Raw genomic sequence first — 20,065 nt, forward strand, 5'->3', positions numbered from 1 at the left:
TCTTTACTGTATGAGTCACTGATGATTCTAATCGTATACACAGAATATAATCACATTTAGACCAACTGAACTGAACACCCCCCCCCCCCCCCCCCACCCCCTGAAATCTGTCTCAGCCTGTTAACTAAACAGTTTTCACATCCTCTCCTCCTTAAAGGGATAGTTCACCCAAAAATGAAAAATGATTTGTAATAACTTACCCTCAAGTTGTTCCAAACCTGTATGGGTTTTAAAAATTATGAAAAAGAACAAGAATGTTGGTAATCAAACAGTTGACATTAGCCATATAGGAAAAACATATTACCAACATTCTTTAAAATATCTTCTTTTGTGTTCAGAGGAAAGAAACTCATACATGTCTGGAACAACTTGAGGGTTAGTTATTGATGACAACATTTTAATTTTTGGGTGTACTATCCCTTTAAAGTGGGATTTTTTTTTGTAACCCTGCATTTTTCCTCCAGTCTTTTTTTTAAGGATTAACTAAAGTTCCTGGGAGGAGGGATGATGCAAGGTCAGTATTTGGGTGGGTAACACACATTTTAAGATACTCCTCTTTAAACAGAATAGTTAAAAACCAGAGAAGAAAGAGAGATGAGCAAGAGTTGCTTATAAAAGGATATTTTGAGGCTGTGTTCTCTAAAACCAACAAAAGACAAATAAATAACGAGGAGTAACATATCAAACAATGAAACCTGAGTCTTCTGTATTGGAGGTGAGTAATCATTTTTGTCATGTTTATATAGTATTAGTTTAAAAATCCTTAAACAAAAATTATTTGTAAGCAATATATTTATTTAAAACTACGAAGCTACCCTAAAATAACTTAGACGGCAACACTTTATTTTATAGTGTCCTTGACTGTTATGTGTTATGTAGTTGACTAATACATTATGCATAATCACATGTTACTAACCCTGAACCAAAAACCCTCACCCTAACCCTATAAGTAGCCTACGTGTTAATTATTATTACTCAACACTTAAATGTAATTACACTGTAACACGGACCCCTTAAAATAAAGTGTAGCCTATCTTAAAAAAGTAGTAGGCTATCATGATACTGAATGTTGTACATTGTAATTAGCCTACTCGGATGGTACCATGTAAAAAACACGTTAAAACTACTTTTAGGTGACTACAGAATCTACACGTTGGCTATCATATTACCATTGTAACTCTAAACTGTGTGATAAACGCATATCTCAGTGCTGAGAGCATGTTGAATGAGCACGCCCCGCCCCCGTCCGGCTACTCTCTGCCTGTCTCTATTGACGACAGTAGCGCACGTAGAGCTGGAGATCAAGTGTACGGAGCGCTGTTCATTAGACCTGCGCTCCGGGCAAATTACTTTTTTTTTCATATTGGAATTCTTTCAGAAGAACATTCGCGGTGGGGGAAAATATACTTTCTCACGAAATTCGGATTTCGAAAAAAATCTTTTTCAATTCGCAAATAAAAACTATTTGGATTGGGTCATTTTTCGAGCGAGTTTTCAGACTTCACGATGAGCGCAGTTGTGGCCACTGAGGGTCTGTTCTTCTCCGCCTTACAGCCCAGCACCTCGGTCACTACATATGCGATCCCGACCGATGACCGTCCCAGGAAGGATCACCTATCGAAAGCCAGACGCGTCCAGCAGCAGGTCCAGCAGCGCATGGCGGAGAAATCCTCATCCTCATCCCGACTCAACGCCTCTACAGGTGAGGAAAAAACCTGCTGACGATGATCTCTATGGGGTAGGCTACTGTGCTCTTCACGATAGCATAGCTATGAACTGCCCCGGAATGTGCACATGGGACATTTTTAAACATTTAGTAAACTAACTAGCCTACATAGCCTACAATTGTAAACATATTTCAGTTTAAATAGTAGCCTAGACTAACACTAGCTCATCAAAATATTATGAAGAATTTGTAATAGCCTACTAAGTGAATTTTGGATGATTCTAAAGACAAAACAACAACAACAACAACAACAACACATTTAACTTTGAAATACAGTTTAAAAATGTAAAATAGTTATTTCCTCTTTAAATAACTTGTAGCCTATACACATTTTTGTGTGTTCAAATGTTAAATTCGCCAGAATTCCTCTATTTTTTATCTCCTATAGTTTAAAATTCGAACTAATTTGTTATATCAGAAACAAGGCTTCCTACAATTCCTACAACAGCTGAACTTGTGAACACAATAGCTCTGCATAGACTCTCGGTGAGACGGATCGGATTTGATTTGCATCAGTATGCAAATCTGTAGGTCTTCATGTGATGGTCACAGTCATTGCATAGGCTATGCTGCAGGTGTGCACACTGGTTCTCCAGCATCCTTGTTGTGTGTTGATTTGTATCTTGGATGATAAGAGACAAAACACTGACTTTTGTGAGTGATCGTTTTCATTCATTTTGTTTTGCATTTGACTGAGTTTGGCTGCTGGGAAACCCCTAAAAACAGGACACAAATACTTTGGAACAACTGATATCCTGGCGGTTTCCTGAAAACTAGACGGTCAATTGGCCCTCAGAATGGAGTTAAACTTGTAAACGTTACATAAGCTTGTGTGAATGGAAAATCGGCCCATTGTTACAATGAAACCTTGACAAGATATATAGAGGCATTCAAATGCAAATGTGTAAAATGGATCACTCAGCACTTGTGATTTAGAGATGTAAGCCGCTGTGAGCAGTGTGTATGTGTATGTTTGTGGAGGAGGAGGAGGAGGAGGAGTGTAACTCGTGGGAAAGGTATCGCTGTCTTCTCTGGCTTAGAAAGGCAGGTAGAAATTAGGGCAAACCCCAGTCTCCACCTCCCCACCCCCATACTGCCCTGTAGCGAAACATTCTCTTGTCAAGAAGGTGGCTGAAATATAACTGAACTAATGCTTGACAGAAGCACTTAGGTCAAACATTATATTAAAAATCACAAATTAACAGGAATAGGTACCTAAGGAATAAGCTCATTCTTAAAGATTAAGTATACAGCAGATCTCACGCAAATTATAGCAAAGTCCATTACTTAATATTTCCCTAAAATTGTGACGACTGATTAATATGACTAGAAAAGACGTTGCTAACCAGTAACATTTAAATCTGGCAGAAACTCTTGCCTTTGGGATGCCTGTTAGCAAGAGGAATGTTAGGCATTTAAACTTTGACCCTATTGTTGAGCCTAATCGCAGCGAGTGACTTTGAGAGCTCTGGCTTATGTTAAAAAATGAGCTCGGGCGTGACCTTCTAAAAAGAAGACGAAATGACCAAGCTGCCGTTCTTTGAGTGATTTTTCCCAAGGACAGAATGAACTACAACAGAAGATATCATTGCAATATATTATATTTGTAATTTTTATCTTTTACATTTGTATATGCAAGTTTTTGTTTGTTTGTAGTCAGCTTACACATGAGCTCAGTTTGACCTGGTCTGTCACACACTTGGTCACACTTCCACGTCCTTTGCAGAAGAGTTTCCTGCCATTTGATTCAGGTTGTTTTAACGGTATAGGGCAGTGCTATTTTAGCTTATGGGAGACTTGAATGGGAGGATGTGAAGCATAGGGAAGAATAGAGTAACCGTGAAAAAACAGTTGTCTTGTTTTTAAGGTGCATTCATTGGCATGCAACAGACAACATGCGGCTTTGCAATTATCCTAAATATGGCGCACTGTGCTTGGTATTGAATTATCATCAAGATTTATGCTCTGTTACTCAGATTTTGTAACCAAGATGTCAGGGAACGTATAGGGATTGCATGGGTTTTAATCATCCTCAGACTCATTCTAGTGATTTATTGAGCATGTGCAATTAGAATCTCACACTTAATCAATTCCAGCAGCAACAAGTTCAAGTTGAGTATGTGTTGTGTTGTTATTGCACTTGGGCTTATAATGGGACATTTTTAGATGGTCCAGCCACATCCCTCGTAAATATTGTGGTCACAGGGCGGATTTGCTTTTTTTGTAATAGTTTATAGTCTTTATTTATTTAGTTTTAATTTTAATTTTTACATTTTGCCAATTATTAAAATTTTTACATTTTCCCAATGTTTTTGTAGAAAACAAAGTATTACAACGAATTATGTAGTCTAATAATGTATGTATTTAAAATCAACATCATCGTTGAAGTATGTATCAATACAGCCTGCATATCAGTAACATTACTAAAGGTAACAAACAAATTCATTAAGGTTGTGGAATGTAGGCTACTCTTAATCCACTGAAAAACAGAAAGAGATGAGCATAAAGACATACATGCCATGCCAAGGATCTCTAAAACAAAACAGATGTTTCAATTTTAGATGTAATCTTCCTTAAACACGCTCTTCCACCCAATATGAAGGAATTTATCATTTAATGAACTTCTGTATTTACTGGCTACCCGGGAACCATCTCAATACAGTGGACTTCAAAGGTCTGAACTAGTGCCAGTTCAAGAAAATGCTGATTTAAAAAAAAATTAATAGTCACAGTTAATCAAGATAAAGACAGCTTTGGACAGTTCTTGAATCTTTAGACATTCTTGCCAAGACTTTAATTTGGACGTTTGTGTTTCCTGTCAGACTTCCCACGGGCAGATTAGAAAATTCAGTGGAAACAGGAATTAACTAGACATTTGAATGGGAAAATGTTTTACGATAAGACAGTTTGAGGAGAAGGGTGTGATAATGAGGCTAATTAAGAATCTTTAAACATTTGAAATGATTATGGAAAGGCAGATCACAGCATTTTCTGCAGTATCATTGTCAAAATATAATAGCTCTTCTTAACGGAGCACTTAAAATAGTCTTATTGGATTGCAGAATTGAATAAAGATATTAAGATAGATGGTTAACACTCTTTAGTCTAATAAGTTCAGTATTTTTATTCTTCAGAACACATTGTAAAGATGTGCCAAAGTCAATCTGATCTTTTCATCTGTTGAGCAACATCCTCTGGCACATTTATATGGAGCTTCGGCTGAAATTCATCTCTCCTCTGGGAGGAGCTATACGTTTATGGTTGTCCTCATCTTTCAGTCATCATAAAAACTGAAGCTATTCCACTCCTCTGAACCCAGTCTGATGGGTTTGTTGCTTGTCCTTATATCCAGTGGCATTGGAATGGATAGCTGACTCGCTTTGGTTTGTTGAATGTTGGCAATTTCTGTTTCTTACTGTCCAACTGCTTTATCATGAGGTTTTCTTTCATACAGGATCAAGTTGTTTTTTTTTTGTTTGTCGACAAAAGTCAGTGTACAGAGGAAAGAAAGAGAAAAAGAAAAAGAGAACAAGACAATAAAGAACATAAAATAACGAGAATAGAGCACTGAAGTACCTCCAAAAAAACAGAAAATAAGACAAAGGACCACCCTATGACGTCATCCTCTTTTCCCTCCGTTTCATTCTTTTACGGTGTGATTATAGCAGACTTCCCCTCTCCCCCATGAAAGAACTTCCTTTGAGCATGTTTTGGAGACTTAAACCTAATGCATTTTCACATCTATTAGATGTGAACAACTGATCAGCACTGTTTGCAACAGACTGGGTTGAGAAGCCAAGCACTGATAGAAACCTGATCTCTTAAAATTTGCTGAAGCACAAAGTCAGAGAGCTGAATGGCCAACAAAGATCAGGTGACACAATTGGGTCTGGTGTCGCTTTTGACCAATGTAATGCTTTGGAAGAAATCCCATCAAAATGAAAGCCACCTGGAAAGTTTTCATGAGTTGTTCTTGTTTCTATGAAAATAATTATCTGGATTGCAAAAAGGCCCAAAAATAACTTTTTCTGTGGAACATTTTGAACAAATGCCTCAATGTGTATTGAATATCCACTGACTTGGACAAAAAAACAGTTTAAAATATTTATTTATTTTGTTCTGGAGAAGAAAAATATATTTTTAAGTCGTTAATGTGGTAGTTAAGTTAATGATGATGCTAAAAGGAAATAATAAATGCAGTATACAAACAAGTTAGCCACAAATATGCTCATAAACAAATACATTGTTTTGTACATTGGTCCTCTTTTCTAGAATTCAATGGCCACTCATCCACTGTGAGATACCAATCCAAAAGCCCTGGATTCAGTTCCAAGTCTCTTATCTACAATGGCAACAGAACAATGGCGGTAAGTGTGACCACATTCACAACATTTTCAATTGCATCCTCACTTATTTGAAACAATAATACTCAAGCTTGTTTTAGCAATGAATTTAGCCTTGCAACATTTCCATTTAAGACCCTGCGGTAACACTTCCATTTAATTTCAATTGGTACGTTTTTTCTAGTTTTATGCTAGCTACTTAGTAAAACTCTTTCATTTTCCATAATTTTTCAATGATAGCACTCTTAAAATCAGATCAGAACTGTCTACTATGAATGCTTTTTTTATTGGATTAATTTGCCAAGTCCACAATCCCTTGACAATGACACTCTGTGTGGCTGCACCCTGCACACACAATAATGCGGTATTTTGCGTTCTCCTGTGGGAGCTGTGTTTAGAAAGTGAAGTGCAATCCTAGCAAGCTGCGGAATTGAGCTCAGAGCCCAAAGTGCATCTGAAACATTCCTAACCCAAGACCTCATGTGCCAAATGGTAGACCGGAGGCCGTTACGTTACCCCTTCTGTGAGATAGCAGTGAGCCTGCAAGAAGAGTTAGCATGTACTTAATCACTCAAATCAGACACAAAATGTTGCTTTTGTATCATTTTGATATTCATATGACTTGCTTTTCCACAGACGCCCCGACTGTCTCAGTACGCAGGGGAGTTTTCCTCTCGCTCTGCGGTAGAAATGGGCACACGGAGCAGAATCAGCCATGGCGTGCCCATTCCCGCCGTAGTGGGCCGCCCGTACATGTACCACGATGATTCACATCTGAGTGGCTCTTACAACCAGATGCAAACATCAGAATCGAGGACACTGAATCGGACTGAGCAGGAGGTGGCAGCAATGGCCGGGCTCACGTTGCAACGGCAGCCATCTCCTGTGGCGAATTGGGCGCCGTCCTATGGCCACAGCCCTTCACCCAATGCGGTGCACAGGCAACGCACCCTCAGTGGGACCCTGGCACGAGAGGGTTTCAACACAGGATGGAGGGAGGCAGAGTTGGCTAATCAATATTCATTTAAAGGCCCTTCCCACCGGACCATCAACCGCATAAATAATCGTCAGGTGCAGCAGCAACAGCAGCAAAGGCTGAGCGGCAGCTCAATGCAGTGGCAACAGATGTCCACTGGAGGCACCAGTCTGATGGGTGCTGGGGGGCAACACCAGAGCACCATGAAGAGAGCAGGGTCTGTGCATAGTATGAAGAGTGTCGGTCGTGGTGTGGACGTTTATGATGGATTTGCCGATGAAACCGTGGATGCTCTTGGCGGGTAATATAAAATTATCTTTCAACTACAAAAAAGCTGTAAAGCTCCATTTAGATGTATTCGCATGCTGTGTCTACAAAATTCTTGATATGTTTGGCCATTAGGACTCAAGGTAAATAGGTATACAACATAGAAGCATTCATACAATGCAGTGTGTACATGATAACAACTTTTGTTTAACACTTCCTCATCAATTAGCATATCTTAAACACATTCACTGCCGTTCAAAAGTTTGGGACCGTTATGAATTTTAAAAAAAAGTCTCTTATTGCTCACCGTGGCTGCATTTATTTGAATTAAAATACAGATAAAACAGTAATATTGTGAAATATTATTACAATTTAACATCTAATTAAATATTTTTTTTTATAAAAACAGACCATGAATACAGTTAATATTTTTGTGGGACTGTGATAATACATTTTTTTCAGGATACTTTGATGAATAGAAAGTTCACTAGAACAGTATTTATTTAAAATATGAATAAGAGTGTTTCTCACTCTTACTTACCCAAACTTATTAGTGTATATTAATGCCTTATATTAATTAAAATGAGTGTATTAGACTTATATATTAAATATTATGTTTTTGTTTAAACATATTAATGTATGACTTGTTTTATAACACTTTCCATTTTGTTTGTGTGAATGAGCAGAATCAATAACCTGGACATGACCACAGCCGTCAGTTACCTCTCTTCCTCTGACGTTGCAATGCAGATGTTGGGAGCAGCCTACATACAGCATCAATGTTACCACAGCAATGAAGCCAAGACCATGGTAAAAACAAAAACAAACATTATATTAGTTCAGCAATAAACATGTGAAACAATGGACACTATGGAAATAACACATACGATGGAAGAACTAAATAGAAAATAGAAAATTTTGACTTCAATCAACAACAAAGTGAGATCGTATTTTACATTTTGTGATTATTTACAGTGTAAACATTTCTGGTACCTTGGGCTCCAACCAGGGCAGAATATGCTTGTGTTGTACATGACAACCTTTAGTCCAGGGCAGCAACAGAGCTCTGTTTGGACAAGATTAGAGGGCGTACACACAGGATGTGTTCTTCCTTTCGAAACCAGCCAAATGAAGTGCATCCGACAGGAACAGAATCCCGGGGTCTAGTGACGTGTTTTTAAAAGGCGAACTCTTTTGAACTATACTCAGTCTTAAAAAGTGCAAAGTTCATGCCGCGAGACACTGAAGAAACGGACATGATCAGTGACAAAAGACTGATACATAAGTACAATAACACATCATTTGAAAAATAGCACAGGTGCAAACTTCCCCCAAGTAGTTGGATGATTTGTCTGTTAAGTGGCCGAGTAGACAGAATTACAGAAGCTTGTTTTCACCACAGAATGAAAAATAAAAATGTAATTGCGACTTTTTATTGTATTTCAAAAATTTACTTTATTTCTCACTATTCCAACATTATAACTCACAATTCTGAGAAAAAAAGTCTGATTGTGAGATTTTAACTCGCAACTGCGAGAAATAAATTCAGAATGGCTAAATATTAACTAGCAATTGCGAGTTTATAGCTCCCAATTCTGACTTGCAATTCCAAGAATATAACTTGCAATTCTGAGAAAGAAAGTCAATATCTCGCAATTATTAAAATATATATTATTCCATACAAAATGACAAAAATCCCTTTTAAAGTAAAAAAATAAACCATTTTCAAGGGGGAAAAAATAAATCAATGAGACAGCTTTACAATAAAAAAAAGTAAATTATGTTAAGTTTGGCGAAAACAAAAAAGGTCAAATCTTAGATGTCAGCATATTTATTTGTATAGCTGATTGAGCATGGTCAAGCTAAGCTGCTTTTTCTTCACTATTGTTATATTTTATACTCAAGCCAGATGGAGAGAATACCTTCACCCTGTCCTTAATCTTTATCCTGAACCTCAGGGAGCAGAACATTCCGCCTGAGAGCACATCATGGCAAAACATAGACAGATGTCCGAGCAGGTTGCCATGTTGGGCTGAAAAAGAGTTGTTGAATAGATGAACTATTTTTGTCTGCTAAGTGTGAAGCACAGAAATGGGATTATTTAGGAATCAATTATCTAATGAACTGATTAAACAATTATTTTTCTTTCCCGCCAAACTAAACTAGATGTTTTTATTCTCGCACAGGTGCGCAGTTTGAAGGGAATTTCAGCATTAGTACAGCTGTTCAGCAGTGAGAACCAGGAGGTGCAGCGATATGCGACAGGTGCTACACGCAATCTCATCTATGAGAATATGGACAACAAGACAGCACTTATCGAAGCTGGTGGCATTACCAAACTAGTTGGAGCTTTGAGAGAACCAGATGATGAACTACGCAAAAATATCACAGGTACGTATGTTTGAATGAGTGTTTTTTTTTCTTCTTCTACCCAGAGCAGGGCAAATGTTTTGGACTATGAACTTCACTTTGGAAACAAACAGTGGCAGTCATATCTTAGCTAGAAGTTTGGTGTATTTAGTTCAGTACTGATTGAGTTCAAACGTCCTTCACATCAGTAAGGTCTGGTGATTTTTAGATGACAACTGAGCAGATTTGTCAGTGCAGACAGGTGGAGAGTTAAGGTAAGCAGTGAGCATATTCAAAGAAAGAGAGAGAGAGCAGAAAAGAAAAGTTGTCTGGCCGTTACCTGGAATCACTCCAAGTCTCAGAGGCAGTGGGAAGGAGACTCCCAGAGGCCTTTGTGCTTTGTGAGCTCTGCTATCACCCCCACCCCCTCACACACTCACACTCACACTCACTTAGTAAACAATCCTTGACATTCTTTCCTGCTGGACTCAGGGTTGCCAGGTCTCTTAGTGGCATTTTATGACTTGTACTCTTATCTGTGATGAGTTTAAAACCTCACAAGACACTAGCAGCTTAGTGATCTGTGTACTAAACATCTCCCATTGGGCAGTTTTATACATTTGAGAATTTAGACTCTAACTGAAAAAAAAAGTGTTTTTTTGTTTTGTTTTTCAAAATTAATTTTAGCTCACACTTTAGATTAGGGTCCAATTCTCACTATGAACTAACTAATAACTACGACTTTTGCCCCAATAAACTCCTAATTATTGCTTATTAATAGTAAGTAAAGTAGTTGTTAAGTTTAGGTATTATTGGGTAGGATTGAGGGATGTAGAATATGGTCATGCAGAATAAGGCATTAATATGTACTTTATAAGTACTAATAAACAGTCACTATCCTAGTAATATGCATGCTAATATCACGTAGTTAATAGTGAGAATTAAACCCTAAACTAACTGTATTACTATTTCTACCAAACTATTACTTATAATATGTGTAGTAGTGTCAATTATGCATTTTTTTGTAAAAAATAAATAAATATATATATGTAAATGCTTGATAACGATGACTAGGCAGTCATGTGTTAATATATTCATCCCTACATGTAAGTAAATTAGTTTTTTCATAATGAACTTAATAAACTATATGATTACATAGCTCATTAGATCATTTAATTCAGAAGATCAACAAAAAAATGTTTGATGATATTATCCCTTTAAGCTCCTATTAAACGAGCTTCTTATTTTGCAGAGCTGAACAAACTTTGCCATTTAGTTTTACGTAGTCTGCATGATAAAAATCCACATAAATGCCTTAGATGGAAAGATTTTATTTAAATATTTTTTTGGGATGCAATGTGAGTTCATACAAAGTATACTGTAGTGAAAGATGAGATAAAAAAATTGTGACAACTTAAATATAAAATATATTAGCTGTTATACTCCTTCAGGATGTGTGAATGTATGTTATATTTATAAGTAAATAGCTAAAGAGGACTAAATTGTGAGTGTCTCTTCTGTAGGCATTTTGTGGAACCTGTCTTCTAAAGACAGTCTGAAGGAGAGGCTGGCCAGAGAGAGTTTGTCTGAGCTGACGGAGAGAGTGCTGCTGCCTCTATCTGGAGGAGGAGATGCTGGTGTCATTCAACAGAGCGCGTCTGAGTCTGATATATTCTACAACACCACAGGCTGCCTCAGGTACAGCCATCACATATACAGTACATGCCTGCATTTAAAAGCATTCATGAACTTCCAATACCTGCATGCATACCAATGCACAGCATGGTCAAAAATGAACCAGAGCATGGGGCAAAAATGTCAAGCAATGTTGTAACAAGCCAAAGATATTTAAAACCTGGGGTTGTAAAATGTATCCATAATGAATGCTTTTTTAACATAAAAAATAATATAACATGTTATTATATATTGTATATTTCATAATACCATATTATTGGGCTAGACCTGATATTTTCTGTTATGTCAGGCACTATTTGCATTATTTCTAGTACTTTTTATAGTACCATAAATAGTAAAAAATAAAAATAGTTCATTTCTGACACTGATGCACAGACACACTATCACTCATATGCTTTCACTGGGTGTGAATCACAAATATGAATGTTTATGGCTGGTTGTTACTGTGTTGTTTGCAAGTTTGTAAAATACACCGGGCAAAGAGTATACTACGTATCAGATTTATAGACCTGATTTAAATATTTAAAGACAAATGCATGAAAAAAACAAACATCTTGGCATGTTAACATCACCCATTTATATGTATTAAAAGGAACCTGAGCTCAGTGAATGAAAGAACCAGGCAGCAGATGCGGGAATCTCGGGGGCTTGTAGACTCTCTGGTCGGGTACATCGAAAACTCCATACAGGAGGCGAAAGGAGAGGACAAGGTCAGACCTGAGAATCAACAGTCACGTTTTGTGCTTGCTAATATGCTAGCCTTAAGCCTGTGTGAGGGTGGCATTCTTTACAAACTGAAAACCATTTTCAGGTGGCAATAGAAATCTATTGTTATTAAATCAGTTGCTGTAATCTACAACATTATTTCCAAAACTATTTGAAATCCTAATTCTGGTCCTCTGTGTCTCTAGGGTGTAGAAAACTGTGTATGTGTCCTGCGCAACCTGTCGTACCAGCTGTACTCTGAGATCCCTGCTTCAGTTCAGATGCGTTTGGAAGGACCCACTCGAGCACAGGACGTGCGACACAATGACCCCATCGGCTGCTTCACACCACAGAGCAAGAAAGCAAAAGATGTCAGTCACTCTCACACTCTGGCTTTTATATGTATAAGCAATATTATTCTCCTCACAAATTATCTATTTTATATTATTGATATATAATTATTTCTTTGAAAATACAGCATTGTGATAATAATAAATACTATTGTTCAAAGTTTGGGATCAGAAGAAGTCTCTTATGCTCATCAAGGCTTCATTTATTTGATCAGAAATACTGTAAAAAAAAAAAAGTTATATTGTGAAATATTATTACAATTTGAAATAACTTTTTCTAATTTTAAATTTATTAATGTGATGTCAAAGCTGCATTCTCAGCATCATTACTCCAGTCTTCAGTGTCACATGATTCTTTCTAATCATTCTAATATGCTGATTTGGTTAAACATTTTAAGATTATTTGATCAATAGAAGGTTCAGAAGAACAGCATTTATTTGAAATAGAAATCTGTATAAACATAATGTATAAATGTCCTTACTGTCACATTTGCTTAATTTAATTATTTACTTGATGAATAAAAGTATATTTTTTTCTCTTTAAAAAAAAATATATTATTTTTTATTTATTAACCCAAACCTTTTGAATGGTTGTGCTGCATTTTTGTGGAAACCGTAATACTTTTTTTTTTCAGGATTTAGAAAGTTCAGATACATTTCTTTTGTAATGTATCAATGTAAAAGTCTTTACTGTCACTCTTCGATCAATTTAATGCACCCTTACTGAATAAATGTATTAATTTCATTCAAAAGAAAAAAAAAATCTCACTGACCCCAACCTTTTGAACATTAGTATGGTTCTGTGCTCTCAGGAGTGTGCTGAAAGAGTTATTATAGTTCATCTAATCGACTCCCTGCTGTCTGTCTTTAATGCGCTTATAATGTGTCTCTTTAGAGGAATCAAGAGCTGTCCACCTTCTCTGAAGTGGCAAGAGTCCCTAAAGGAGCAGAGTGGCTGTGGCACCCTCATATAGTCGGCCTGTACAACCGCATCCTGCAGAGCTGCGAGTCAAGCACAGCCACACGTGAGGCAGCAGCGGGAGCCCTGCAGAACATCACAGCGGGCGACAGCAGGGTGAGATACCAGCCCTGACGTAATCATATTACATATCATAATCTCTTTTGTAGCTGCATCTGTCACTTTTTATCACTTTTAGGGCCCTATTTTAACGATCTGAAACGCAAGTATCAAACGCAAAACGCAATTAACTTTGTGGGCAGATCTCGGCCACTGTTGCTATTGTAGCCTACCGGCGGGATAAATGACTCTTGCGCCTGACGCAAATCTAAAATGGGTTGGTCTGAAGGAGCTACATTACTCATAGGTGTGGTTTGGGCGTAACGTGAAATAAATCAATCAGAGCGTCATCTCACATTCACTTTAAGAGCAGGTGCGCTTGTTCCATGGCGGATTGCTATTATACGGCGGATTTGTCAGGTGCTTACATGATGGTAAAGGTGATTTCGCAGTCCCACTTTGTCAGATGTCCTTATATACTGTACCTGTGTGTCTTGCCACTATTGATCAAACAGGCTTGATCCCTCATTACTACAATTATACTGTAATATAATTGTATTAAAATGTTTAAAATGATTCCCCCCCTTCTATGTAAAGCGCTTTGAGTGTCCAGAAAGGCGCTATATAAATGTAATGAATTATTATTATTATTATTATTATTAATTATCCTGAATAATTTGGGTAAATGTGTACGCTAGATTTATGCCTATTTTTTCACATCTTCATGGACAACACAATGATTTCCCTCGTGTGGTAATATTTTTCCTTGTAATTATGTATGGTTTGCAAAAATATGAACTGCTGCGTCTGTATAGATGAGAGAAGCAAAGTGCATGCGCGTTGTGTACAAGCTACATTATGGCCAAGCATGCGCCCTTAAAATAGCATCTGAATAAAGCGCCACTGACTGTTGACTAGGTTTTTCCTGGTCTGTGGCGGAATTGTTTTCTGAAACTGCAAAATAGCACCAGGGAACGTTTGCGCCGGAACACGCCTCCTCTTTTCGCTGAACCGAAAGAGTTAATTCCCTAATTTACCGGCGTGCGTCTGTGGAGGGAAAAGTCTGCTGTGCGTCGGGTGCAAAATAGGAATGATACATGCGTCGGCGTACAAAGTCATTTGCGCTGGGTGCAAGAGGCCCTTAGTGTTAATTGTAAAGTTCAGTGTGTTCTTCAACTCTCCTACTTGTTCCATCTGTATGTTCCCTTATCTTTGTTTTTCCATTGCTCTAATTTCTCAACATCCCCCTATGTTTCTTTGTGTTTTATCTAGCTGGACGTTTAACTAATTGTTATCATTCTCTCTTGTTTTCCTTCATTCGCCATTTTCCTTTGTTCTCTCTTAGTGGGCCTCTGTGTTGAGTCGTGTGGCGCTGGAGCAGGAGCGGATGTTGCCGGTGATTCTTGACCTGTTGCGAAGCCCCACAGATGCTGAGCTCCGTTCTCTCACGGGTCTGCTGAGGAACCTCTCCCGACACTCCAAAAACAAAGCTGATATGGGTTAGGGAATGACTTTCTGTCCCAGCTCTCTGTCTTTAATTACATTTCAGTGTGTAAAACACCCCAGCCAAGATTTCAACATTCTGGCAAAGAAAATGTCTAGATCAGTAAAAACTACATAACGTTATTGCCCAAGCCGATAACTATAAAAACACTCTGATAACTACTAAATTTTCCTTCTCACTGCCCATTGTTCTCCCCCACCTTAGAAAGATTACTTACACATTTTTACTCCCACACATTCTTTCCAGTTCCCATCAGACTCATACTTGTATCATTCCCAATATCCACGTAACTGCCGCCCATTCTTCCCCACCCTGACCTCAGCTCTCTGCTTCACTATAATCCACCCCCGCTGGGCCACAGGGCGCCTCCTTCATCAAACTACACATACATCAATTACTCATTCACTCTTTTTGTTTGTGTAATTCCAGCTAAATTTGTTTTTGCTTCCTATCCATAGCTACCAAAGTGGTGAATATTCTGGTGAACAAACTCCCCAGTGATGGGCATCAGAAGGAACCTTCCAGTGACGTGGTGGTCAACATCTGTGGGGTTCTCAACAATCTGGTCACAGGAAGCTCTCTAGCTGCAAGAGATATCACTTACTTTGATGGACTACCCAAGCTGGTCAGCATTAAGACATCTCATGACAACAGGTAAAACAGTTGCAATGCTATTTACGAAAGCTTTACTTCATTCTTTAATATTGTCAATGTTTCAGATGGAAACCAAAAACATTATAATTTCTCAAGCCTGGTCTTGTTACTGAACTGAAAAAAGTGAAAGTTTTTTCAGGAAGGATGTATTAAATTGATCAAATGTGTCAATAAATACATTTATAATCTTTTTATCTTTCTATTTATCAAAGAATCCTAAAAAAAATTATCACATTTTCCAGAATCATTTTAAGCAACATTGATAATAATAATACATGTTTCTTGAGCAGCAAATCAGCATATCAGAATGATTTCTCAAAGATCATGTGACACTGACGCTGAAAATGCCATGATGCCATGAATAAATTAAATTGTAAAATATATTCAAATATAAAAATATTTATTTTAAATAGTATAATTTTTTCTTCAATACATAAATGCAGTCTTGGTGAGCATAATATACTTTTTTTCATAAACATTAAGCCCAACCCCTCTTAAATACTTTAAATAGACAGAAATAGCCAGTAAATGGACTGTGGGCAGTCCATGGACTTACCGTCCGAGGCTGAAACTAGTTAAAGTGTGTTGTCTGTGGTGTTCAAAATGGTGTTGGTTAGATCAGTAGTCCATGTGGAATGTGACAGTGGAATGCAAGAAGTTCCTTTTTTATCAAAATAGACATTTAAATAGCACTCTATGCTTGATTTGGGTTATTCTCAGGAATATTGATATACATAGACTGGGAAAACAAAAAAATCTTTGATGGATTTACTGTAACTTTGTTTAATTTGTAATAGAATAAAATCAAATGATCTTTCAGCTAAAAAATGCCATAAAATATAAGCTATACTGTTTATGATTTGTGAATTTACTGGGATGGGATTGAAATAATTGTGGCATTTTAGGATTAAGCTTAAGTTTAGCAACGATAAACTTTGTAAACACTAATCACATATTCAGGATCGGGGGTGCTAGTGTCAGAATTGGCCTTTGAAAAAAAAGTGGGAAAGATAGATGAGTGAGAAAGCATAATTTCTTTAAATTTCAGCTGTAACTCAACTGATATGATAATAAATTATTTGATCAGGCACTCTAAATGACCCATTTATATTGGACCTCACCTACCAGCTCTCAGCACTACTGTTGTAATATAGCCAACATGCTGTTTCATTATTTAGCTGTTTAATTAAGAGCACAATGTCCTAGCATTGCTTCTCATGTTTCTCCCCTCTTACTTGTCTCAGTCCTGGGAAGCTGAGAGCAGCGAGGGCCGCCTCCACGGTTCTGTCCAACATGTTTCAGTACAGCAAACTTCACAGAGACTACAAACAGGTGAGTCTCAGTATAAAACCCAGCTAAAAGCACAAATGAATGTGTTACTGTTCAGAGTTGCCAGTAGTATCCGACAAAAGTCCTGTTCTCTGTAATCTGATATGAAAATGGATACCTTACTGTATACAGACTTTGCACTGATGGGTATTGTGTGCATTTGCTTACCCAGTATCAGCCTGCTTGGCCAATGGTCAGTTATTTTATTATGTCAAGTCAATAAATGTGGGCGGGTGTGTGAATAGCTGTCTAATTGCTCAATAATACTGTGCTCTCTATTGTGATATCAGCTGTGCTCAGTTATATAACTGAACTGGAATAATATTTACCCACAACCCTTACGGATTTCCAGACTTGACTTTAAAGAAAACATATAGTCTTTTCTGTTTTTACTGTTGAAATGACTTTTCTTTTTACATTTACATTTATTCATTTAGCAGACGCTTTTATTCAAAGCGACTTACAAATGAGAAACAATAGAAGCAATTAAACTAGCAGTAGGACAACAGTATGTAAGTGCTATGACCCTTCACAGTACAATCCAACGCAATTTTTATTTTTTTATTTTTTTAGAATAGATAAGAAAGTGTTAGTAGTACTGGATCAAGTGTTGCCGAAAAAGATACGTCTTCAGCAGTTTCTTAAAAATGGCTACAGACTCAGCAGCTCTGGCTGAGTTAGGCAGATCATTCCACCAGCAGGGAACAGTCATGGTGAAGGTCCGAGAGAGAGATTTCATGCCTCTTTGAGATGGCACCACAAGACGCCGCTCGCTTGCAGAGCGCAAGTTTTCTCATGTCTTAAATTATATTTCTGCTTATTTACAACAAAATGAATTTACTCAGGAAGGATGGCAAGCACACTACTAAAAACTGCTGACAAAAGCAACCATTTAACACTCAAGCTGAAGGCCGTATCAGTCAGGTTATATCTCTGGCATCAACACACGATACAGTTAAACTGATTTTGAACTCACTTAAAGCTTTTCCCCCCAAAGTGGTTCTATATTTTTTAATAGTTAAAGCCTAGCCTTGTAGACAATGGCCAATTACACAGGAAGAGACCGTCTGACTTATATGTGACTGACCAACACTACGTTTTTGTAAAAGTACAGCATGACATCCAAATCTAAAATGAATACAACAATAATAAGTCGGTGAATTAATGTACAGAAAACAATGACTCAAATTTGTGTCAATTGTGATCAGAATACAAGTACAGATTTTTTGAAACGTGTGGGCTAATGCAGTCAACTAAGTGAGATGTACAGTTCTCATAGATATAGTAGTGGCCCAAACTAAACTTTTGAAAGCCAAGTACCTCACAAAGTGTGCAATCCAGTGATTTATTCTTCTTCAGGAGCGCTCATTGTTAGAGGCCAGTACTTTGTTTCTAAAGAGGCCATATTTCACCAGCTCTTGCCATTTTTATGTGCAGTGTGCATCAAATGGTCAGTAAATAGACATTGGGCGGTCCATGGACTTACCGTCCGAGGCAGTAAATAGACTTTGGGCGGTCCATGGACTTACCGTCCGAGGCTGAAACTAGTTAAAGTCTGTTGTCTGTGGTGTTCAAAATGGCGTTGGTCAGATCAGTTGTCCATGTGGAATGTGACAGTGGAATGCAAGAAGTTCCTTTTTGATCAAAGTTTGGGGCCACTTCTTTCCTTTCCATCATCTAGATATAATATACCAATATATTTGATTCATATTACAATTACCTTTTACAATTAGACTATTGTATTCTACTAATTAAGAATGAATTTCTCTTTTTCTGTTTTCAATTTTACAGAAAGGGTTCACACGACGAGATTTCACTGATGCGGCCATCTAATCTGTGTCGATGACTCGATGCTAAACTCAGTGGACAAGATGGCATTTAACATCTATGGGATTTTACTTCACCACCAAAGTGAATGCAACCAGCCTGTTTATCTCAAACACACACATATTGTGATCTGTAGCGGAGAGAGTGAATTCTAAAGTTTTCACTAGTGACTAGAGTATAAATTTTAGTTAACAGCACCCTTAAAGTATAACATGCCAGAGATGTTGAGGAATGCTTGCGGAGCACTTAGTCTAACAGACAGGCTGAGATGCTTGTGTGTGTGTGTGTGTGTGTGTGTGTGTGTGTGTCATAAACCTCAAGCCTGTTTGAGAGAAGACATTAACAGCCATTAGTTCCATTACATATTGCGGCAACACGTCAAGTCAAAGACTAATTAATCTTCATCAGACCTGTTTTTTTTGTTTTTTTTGTTTTTTTAACATAGATTTTATGTTAAGTTTATATATATATTCACACAGATTCATAGTTCACAGACTAAAATCATGACCTTTAGAGAAAGAAAGACTAAAGTGGACTGTGAACTAAAATGTTGTAGTTGTTTACAACTAAAGAAACAGATTTGCTGGCTTTGCAATAAACATTTGCCATTTTTGCTTTTCATGTAACATTGCTGCAGGCTTTTGTGGTAACTTATACAGCTATAATAGCCTTGGATTTTGAGTGCAAATGAGCTTACAAATGACATCGCACCTGAAATAAACCTTTGAAGCAAAGTATCTCGTTAAAGCCTTACTCCGAAAGCACAAATATTACACACCCATTGCCTTTGGAAACAGATAGAAATGCATCTTTAAACATTTGTATCATCATTTCCAGAGGATTGTATAACAAAAGAATTAGTGTGCCACTTGTAAAGATTAAACAGGAAACACAAATAATTTTGATATTACGTATCTTGATAAAATATATATATTTTTTTCTTCCAAGTTTGATGTGCAGTCAATCAAAATTATTATTATTATCACCCAAATTTAACACATGAACTGATTGGCTTTTAGTTTTGTGTGATTTAATGTACTTCGTCTCCCAAAGCACAATCAAAATGGTTCTGATGGTTATTGTGAATTAAGAGGTTCATGAATGTTGAACAGTGTATGGAACTGACACAAAAAGCATTGTGAAATACATGCTCAACTCTTTTTCTTTCTTTTTTTTGGGTAGGTTTCTTGAGGCTAATGACTGATAGGTTAGAATGCATTAGGGGTCAGTGTACAATTGTGGCCTTTAGAAGAGTGCATGGGAACATCCCGAGAAACCACTGACCAAAAACAGCTCTCTCTTCAATATAAAGACGGAATTGT

At 37.3% G+C, this 20,065-nt stretch overlaps 1 protein-coding gene across 2 annotated transcripts; it reads left to right on the plus strand.

The window, feature by feature from the left end:
• Positions 1-506: 506 nt before the first annotated feature.
• pkp3b (plakophilin 3b) lies at positions 507-19,688 on the plus strand. 2 transcript variants are annotated; one of them, XM_079590926.1, is made up of 14 exons: positions 507-715; positions 1,555-1,702; positions 5,999-6,093; positions 6,706-7,346; positions 7,999-8,122; positions 9,499-9,703; positions 11,185-11,359; positions 11,949-12,066; positions 12,268-12,432; positions 13,307-13,486; positions 14,775-14,928; positions 15,392-15,587; positions 16,832-16,919; positions 18,708-19,688. In XM_079590926.1, exons 1-14 carry the CDS (start codon positions 689-691, stop codon positions 18,747-18,749), a joined length of 2,358 nt encoding a protein of 785 aa, XP_079447052.1. In that variant the 5' UTR covers positions 507-688; the 3' UTR covers positions 18,750-19,688. The 2 variants fall into 2 exon arrangements, with proteins under 2 accessions (XP_079447052.1, XP_079447051.1); XM_079590925.1 differs by lacking the exon at positions 507-715 and having other exon boundaries at positions 1,210-1,702.
• Positions 19,689-20,065: the final 377 nt, after the last annotated feature.

This window comes from Phoxinus phoxinus (genome assembly GCF_949152265.1).
Source record: "Phoxinus phoxinus genome assembly, chromosome: 2".
In the NCBI taxonomy this organism is placed as follows: domain Eukaryota; kingdom Metazoa; phylum Chordata; class Actinopteri; order Cypriniformes; family Leuciscidae; genus Phoxinus; species Phoxinus phoxinus.

Bases quoted from the DNA above. Each gene is read 5' to 3' on its own strand.
- pkp3b (XM_079590925.1), top strand. From the start codon at position 1,507: ATGAGCGCAGTTGTGGCCACTGAGGGTCTGTTCTTCTCCGCCTTACAG. The intron at 6,094-6,705 runs GTAAGTGTGACC...GCTTTTCCACAG, and splicing joins ATGGCAACAGAACAATGGCG to ACGCCCCGACTGTCTCAGTA. The intron at 13,487-14,774 runs GTGAGATACCAG...GTTCTCTCTTAG, and splicing joins TCACAGCGGGCGACAGCAGG to TGGGCCTCTGTGTTGAGTCG.